Source organism: Sciurus carolinensis, chromosome 4 (assembly GCF_902686445.1).
Source record: "Sciurus carolinensis chromosome 4, mSciCar1.2, whole genome shotgun sequence".
NCBI lineage: Eukaryota > Metazoa > Chordata > Mammalia > Rodentia > Sciuridae > Sciurus > Sciurus carolinensis.
This window is the reverse complement of record NC_062216.1, coordinates 9,922,382-9,929,445: the sequence shown is the minus strand read 5'-3', so window position 1 is coordinate 9,929,445 and position 7,064 is coordinate 9,922,382. Positions and strand designations below refer to the sequence as shown.

General features: G+C 47.2%; 1 protein-coding gene across 3 annotated transcripts in view; it reads right to left on the bottom strand.

The window, feature by feature from the left end:
• Window positions 1-1,772: 1,772 nt before the first annotated feature.
• Window positions 1,773-7,064, bottom strand: part of Fbxo16 (F-box protein 16) — a 52,026-nt gene continuing 46,734 nt past the window's right edge. For 2 of the 3 annotated variants that reach the window (XM_047550345.1, XM_047550344.1), the window contains exon 8: window positions 1,773-3,283. In XM_047550345.1, coding sequence (XP_047406301.1) covers window positions 3,113-3,283 — 171 coding nt within the window. In that variant the 3' untranslated portion in view covers window positions 1,773-3,112. Of the gene's footprint in view, window positions 3,284-3,758; window positions 3,785-7,064 lie in introns of all 3 variants that reach the window. The other variant, XM_047550347.1, reaches the window with a different exon arrangement.

Below are 7,064 nucleotides of genomic sequence, written 5' to 3'. Positions count from 1 at the left end.
CCGTGTCCACTCCCCAGCTGTAATACCCTCTTGAAAGCAGGAGCAGGTTTTTCCTCGCACCTACACACAAGGCTCTCTATATCCACAGGTCCTGTCTCCTAGAGTTCAACCAACCAGGGATCACGAATACCAGAAAAACCTATCACCCTGGTGCCAAAGTGTGCCGTGTAGCCAGGCCCACCACGGTCATCTCTGTACTGACCACATACACCCTGTTGCTCTTCCCTATGTCATACACTACAACAACGACCTACACCACGTTTACATTGCATTAGGTATTATAAGTCATCTAGAAACATTTTAAAGAATGTGGGAGGGGCTGGAGGTCTAGCTTACCGAGCCCACGCTCAGCATGCACAAGACTCTAAGTTCAATCCCCAGCTCTAAAAGAGATAAAAAGTTATATGTAAATATATGTAGGTTATATGCAACTATTATACCATTTGCCCATAAGAGACTTGAGCATCAGTTGATTTTGGTGTCAGAATTCACATTCTGAGGGACAGTTGTATTCCCAGATCCTACCTAAGAGTGGCACACAGTAGGTATTCTATAAAGTTTTGGTGAATTAATGAATAGCAATATCATCATTATCGATTGTTTCTAGCTCCTGTCACTGTGTTACGAAGTTCAGACAGGTAAGGGTCATGCAGGGAACCATCCTGAGGCAAAGAGTCTATTCCAAAATATTTGCAAAAATATTTCCCTGCCCACATGTTCTTCCAGCACCTTGCCACCTTCCAGAGTCTGCTTGAAATTGAACAAGCCTCTCTGGCCAACTAGGAATGGCAGAAGTGACACGATGAGACTTCCAAGATCAAGAGGTGATTCAGGTTCCACCTGGCTCACCCCATGCTGTGAGCCCCAAGCCATGTGGAGGGAAACAGGTTGTTCCCTGGGCCTAGCTGATCACCCACCGGTCCCTCCGCCATCTTGGAAGCGGATCCTCCAGACCACAGTCCACAGGAGGAAGAGCGTGCAGTGTGCATTGGAGTCAAGCTCCCCACACAGAGCCTTGCCCAAACTTCAGATTCATGAGGAAAATCGCTGATGTCTCAATGCAGCAAGGAAGTCTGTAGTGGTCTGTGATACAGGAAGACAAGATGCAGCGGCTGGCACTGGTCAAGCCCTTTTTCTCTTGATAGGTCTTTGGTGCAGAAGATCCTGTTTTTTTCCAAAAGGGCCAGGGCAGGCTCCAGCCTGGCCCATTTGAACATCTGCCCACAAGGTGACTGGCTCTTGACGTAATCAAAGGGTGCGCTGGGCCAAGCAAGGTCAGGCACGTGAAGCTGCAGCCACCCCAGCTTGCACACCTGCCGTGGCTCCTGAGGACTGACCGGGAGGCCCCAGGCCCCAGGAAGAGGGCGCCCTTCCTGATAGCCAGTTGCTTTGCCCAAGGACATAAGGGCTCAATGAGGGGTGACTCACTAGTGCCACCAGGTGTTGCAAACACATCAATTGTAACTTGGTTGTGTTTTGTCCCTACCTTTTATTTGGACATTCAAACCACTGTGTCCTGTGCTATCCTGCCAGGCAACTGTTTTAAACCATTTAAATACACACACACACACACACACACACACACACACACACATTACAGTACATACTATAAGAACATAAGGGGCTGGGGTTGTGACTCAGTAGCAGAGCGCTTGCCTAGTACATGTGAGGCACTGGGTTTGACCCTCACCACCACATAAAAAAGTAAATAAACAAAATAGAGTTAAAAAAAGAACACAAGTATTCAACATTACAGACATATTTGACAAACACATTTGTTTTTCTATTATTTTTGCTTTACCTAGGTAAAAATGTTTTCTAGAATGGTAACTTCCGGGACATTGAGATGGTTACAGGGGTAGGTGATTTAGTTCAGAATGTATGACTAATATTTTTGCAGCAAAGTGACATTTTCTGTTTTCCAGTAACTAAAGCCCATTTAAGTTACTCAAACATTAATTGTAATCCCGCCTCTGGAAACGTACACTTTCCCTCCCTGGTGCCAGTTACGGTCCATCGTCTCCCACATTTCCGAGCCTTCCAGCACACCTGGCAGCTCTGCACTGTCTTGGGAGGCTGGCCTCTGAGAGCGGCACCCCCAGGTGTCTTTGCTCCTGCCTCCAGATGGTGAACAACTGGAAGCTGTCAGCAGTGTGGAGGTGTGGTAAGAGAAGGGACAGGTCTTAGCCCTCTACCCTTGGTCTTAACAGTAACTTTTCCTCTACCCAGGACACACACCCTGGCCCCTCTCTTGTGACCCCTCTCTTGTGACTAGAGCTGAGACTAGGTCCCAGGATCTTCCCTCTACCTCTGCAGCCCAGATGCCTAAAGATTTCTGTTATTGCTAGTGCCTGGGTGCCCCTCCATCCCTTCTTGCTTTCCTGAACCCTGTCCATAGTGTGTCATGGGTCAACTTGTGTCCCCTACAACTTCATATGCCAAAGTCCTAACTCCTAGTATCTTAAAATGGGACTGTATTTGGAGCAAGGGCCTTAAAGAGGTAATTATGTTTAAGTGAGGTCATTAGGATGGGCCCTAATCCAATAGGACTGGTGTCCTCATCAAAAGAGATTTATGGGCTGGAGATGCAGCCCAGTGGCAGAGCACATTGGAGGCCTTGGATTCAATCCTGGCACCACACACACAAAGAGAAATTTGGATACAGACACACACAGAAAAGAGAAGACACAGGAAGAAAGAAGATGCCATCCACAAGCCAAGAAGAGACCTCAGAAGAAACTGGCCCTGCTGACACCGGCATCTTACACTTCAGCCTCCAGAACCATGAGGAAAGACACCCAGTCTGCTGCAGCCCTAGTCACCAAGTAAGTCACCATGATAAATAGCTCCTCATTAAACTCCCAAGGAGCTGGTGGGCCTGCCTCACATTCTGGATATGGACGCTGCACCAATCCCACAGTAGCTACGGTCACACTTCTCACTTTGTAAAACTTTCAACATTTGCGCCATTAATTTGTTTTTACTGGAGGACTCACTTTTACAACAAGGAACTTAAACTGGAAGGGCTTCTAATGGAGGAGACTGGAGAATCCAGCTCGCCATCACGTAGCGTGTCTTGTCATTTCTAGAACAGTCCAATCCCTTTTTCAGATCAGCTGTGACTCTGATCCCGGATGAGGAATGACTGAAGCCCGGGGTGTCTCTGAAGGTGCTGCATGAGAATTTTAGTTGCTGCTTCGAGAGCTGGGGATCTCACTGACGCATGAGGGGGCCAAGCCAGATGAGCTGGAACTTTTAGAGAGGAGCTGGAACTCAGGGACATCTAGGGGGAAAAAGGTGTCATTAGAGCAAGGGTTATTAAAACATCAAAGGCAGCTCATAATTAAGCATCTTATAATGATATAAAATAATTTTATAAAATCATAGGGCTGGTGGGGACTTACTGAGATTTCCCAGTTCTACTCTCCTCCATGCCCTAGTAGTCTTCACCTGGAACTGCTGCTAGTAAATTCTTTAGTCTCCAAAGTGCTTTCACTAACATTATTTCATTCGAACTTCAAGAAAATCATATGAGGTAGGAAGGTATTAACAAACCTTCATTTTACAAGTAAAAGGAACCAAGTGATGGCCCAAATTCACCCAGCTAACCAGAGTCACGGCTGGCTCTGGGCGAGTGTGTTTCTCAGACCACGGGAACGCTGGCACGGATCCCACATGCTATACTCCCTCCTGGTCTATGCATGCACACATTCTCCCTGCAAAGGAACATTGCAGGCTGATATCCCAACCAAACTCACAGTGAGAGAGGATCTCTTCTCAACATCTGGCCATGCACAGGAAAGGGAAGATGGAGAGAGGGAGAGAAAAGAATAATACAAGCTGAGCTTGCAGGGAGAAAGTGGAGGTTTTTTGTTTTTTGTTTTTGTTTTTTAAAGTTTGCCCTTACCTTGGATTCAACTGTGCAGAGAGGCACAAGAGGACTGTGTAGAACACAGATCCTATAGCCTCCCCCAGACACAATCCCCTTCCTCCATACTTGGCAGGCAGATCATAGATCACTTGGCATATCTGTCTAATGCCCTGACAGATAGGTTTGCAATGTGTGGGTTTTTCTGGATCTGGGAAAAGCCTCCTTTAGACTTTTATTGATTCACAAATGGCATTGGTCAATGACTGCTGTTTTCTGTCTTCTCCAGCTGACCAGATCCCTTGTTATCCCACAAGGACACATCACATAGATGACCCTGCCTGAATTGCTCTTTAGACCTCCCTTACATCTAACCTGTCCTTCAAGGCCCATCAAATCCCAGAAACTCGAATATCTTGGTCCTCCAGGACTTCTCCTTCAGCTTGAGCCCTGGAGCCATTATTATCGAGTCCTCTGACTTGATGTTGACCAAATGCTCTTGGGCTGTTCATTTCTGAGTGCGATTGTCTCCTGAGGGGGATGCAAGCTCCCTGTGAGCAGAGCTGGACTCTCATCCTTCACTCACTCTCCAGGGACCTGCCTGCCTTTGGGAGGTCCACACATGTGTGATGATGGTATTTCTGGGGAAGAGCGGAAAAAACTGGAGTTAAAGTAGTAAGTGGCTAAAACCGAGTAAAAGGGAGATGAAATGGGAGTAAATAATCATTGAAATTTTCAATGCTGTTTTAAGATCAGCATAAAGAGGATAAATAGGGGTGTTCCCTTGTGCGCTGTTAGCAACAATGAAGATAAAGTAATGCCTGTTGAATGAAGAAGTAGCCTAGCTCTCTGTGACGACAAGAATGGGCTAGCCTCCCTCACCTGTAACCCTTTCAGGTTTGATCCTGTGACTGAGACTGCTTATCGTCACTGCATTTGAGGAACCCCTTCTCCTGTGCTTCCCGGGTAGCTCACAGGTCCAGGCAGACTCCTGGTAGCTCTCCTTTATCATGGTGGCAGGTCCCAAGGGCTCCCCCTGCCCTGCTGGCCTCTTGGCAGTTGTCACCTCCTATCTAGGTTGCCAAGTCTCTCTTCCCCCAAGATCGGCTCTAGGAAGATGGTCTCCTAATGCCCTCCTTGTGTCCAAGCTTGCAGACCCTCTTCATTTTAGGACTTCAATATCCATTATTATGAGAAAGAAGACAAGATTTAAGAGAAAAACCAGAAAGTTATACAAAAGGGTAAAAAAACCTTACAGCCCTGAATCCTGGTCCACAGCATCTGACTACCTGGTTGAAATGAGAGCTGGAGATTCCTTGCACACCAGCGTTGGGGCTCAGCAAACCTTGCCCTGCCTGCTACTTTGCTCTTATCCCCCTCTACCCTGGCCACCTTGCCCAGAAAAGTCCGTCTTCTCATCTCATGGACTTAACCACAAAAAGCAGCTCAGCAGCATGACTATGCCCTAAACGCCAGTGGTTTATTTGGTTCTGAGCACGGCAGGCCAAGGCAAGGCACGTTTTACTACACCTCCATCCTGTGGGGGATTCTCACCCACAGGGCACCTCCTACAGTTCCTCTGTGACTTTTTCTTTTCTTTTAAAAAATAAAGGCACTCCCCCAGCATTGGTTGCTTTTCGACATAATTCAGTGTTTAAAAGCTACAAAAGGGTTCAGTGAATACCCCCCACACCCCACTCCCCAGCTGCCCCAATCCTGGCTCATCTCTTTGGTTCCCCAGGGCAACTAAGGCTACTAGTTATTTTTTTAATCTTTCCAGAGATATCATACACTTATGCAAGTCAACGTGTGCATAAAATGCAAATGTCACATATTGTCTTCGTGTTTTTTACACAATTGGAAGCACTGTCTCTCTCTGTGTGTGTGTGTGTGTGTGTGTGTGGCTGCGTGTGGCTTTTACAAATCAGTACATGAAGAACTTCCTCAGTTTTTAAATGGCTGTGTAATAGCCCATTCACAGATGAACAATACTGATAGTACTTGGGCTGTTTTTCCACACTCTGGTCTGATAAGTGCTGAGATAAATGATCTTCACACGTGCAGGTCCTACTGCGGCCATCTGTGTCCTGGTGAGCGGTCAGTGCCAGCTGCCAGCAGTTTGCCAGCAATCCCCAGCATCACCCAGGAGCAGTCCCTTCCTCAACCTGACCCTAGTAAAGGACAGACCAGGCCGTATAAGTGCATTTCTTATCTGTCAACTTTCTGTTCTTCTAGAGAGATCATCCCAACAACATCCCAACGTCTTGTTACAGTGTCTTTAAGTGAAAGGAAATGTGAGGCCATGCTTTTGACCCTGGAGTCATTGGAATTCTGTGGGGTTCTGTTCCTGGCCCACTTCCTGGTGCCTGCAGGATCGACCTGTCCACCTGCTCTCACTCGCAGGCTTCTGGCTCATAGACTCAGTCCTCCTCCCTCAAGTGCCACAAACCTAACATGCTCTCCTGTTTCCAGTCTCACCAGAGACTGGTGCGAATGTTCCATCTCCCAGGCTAGGCACTCAGGAGGTGCCTCAGACTACTGGGAGCTTTCCTTCTCTAGCTGTAAGCCACTTGAGAGCAGCAACTGCATCTGACCATGGTGCATCCCTGGTGCCTAGTCCAGTGCCTGCAAAACCCTGCTGAATGAATGACAAACCTACCAGGGGTTCCTCCTGCTCTTTCATTTCAGGGCATGGCTGAAGTAGGTAGCTCTCAAGTGGGATGGAAAATACCTAGCCTCAGGATTAACATCAGAGCAGAACACTGAGAGGCTACTGAAGCCAAGGGACCAAGAAGAACAGGGCCCCAGGTGGAGGCTGAGTCCCAAGACAAGAGATGAACAGGAAACAGCATTCATATACCAGTTTATATAGACCAGTGTTTCCACTCCCTGATTTGTTTATTTTATTTTCCCTGGGATCAATCCCAGGGATGCTCTACCACTGAGCTACATCCTCAGCTTTTTAAAAAATCTTTTATTTTTGAGAACAGGTCTTGCTAAATTATCATGACTGACCTTGAACTTGAACTTGTGAACCTCCTGCCTCACCTCCCCCGTCCCAGTTGCTGGGATCACAAGTGTGCAGTACAGTGCGCGGGCGCGGCTTCCCTATTTGAGTTTTTTGGTTGCATTTAATTTATGTTATGTGCAGACACTTGGAAATGATCTTTTTTTTTTCTTGGTGCTGGGGATCGAA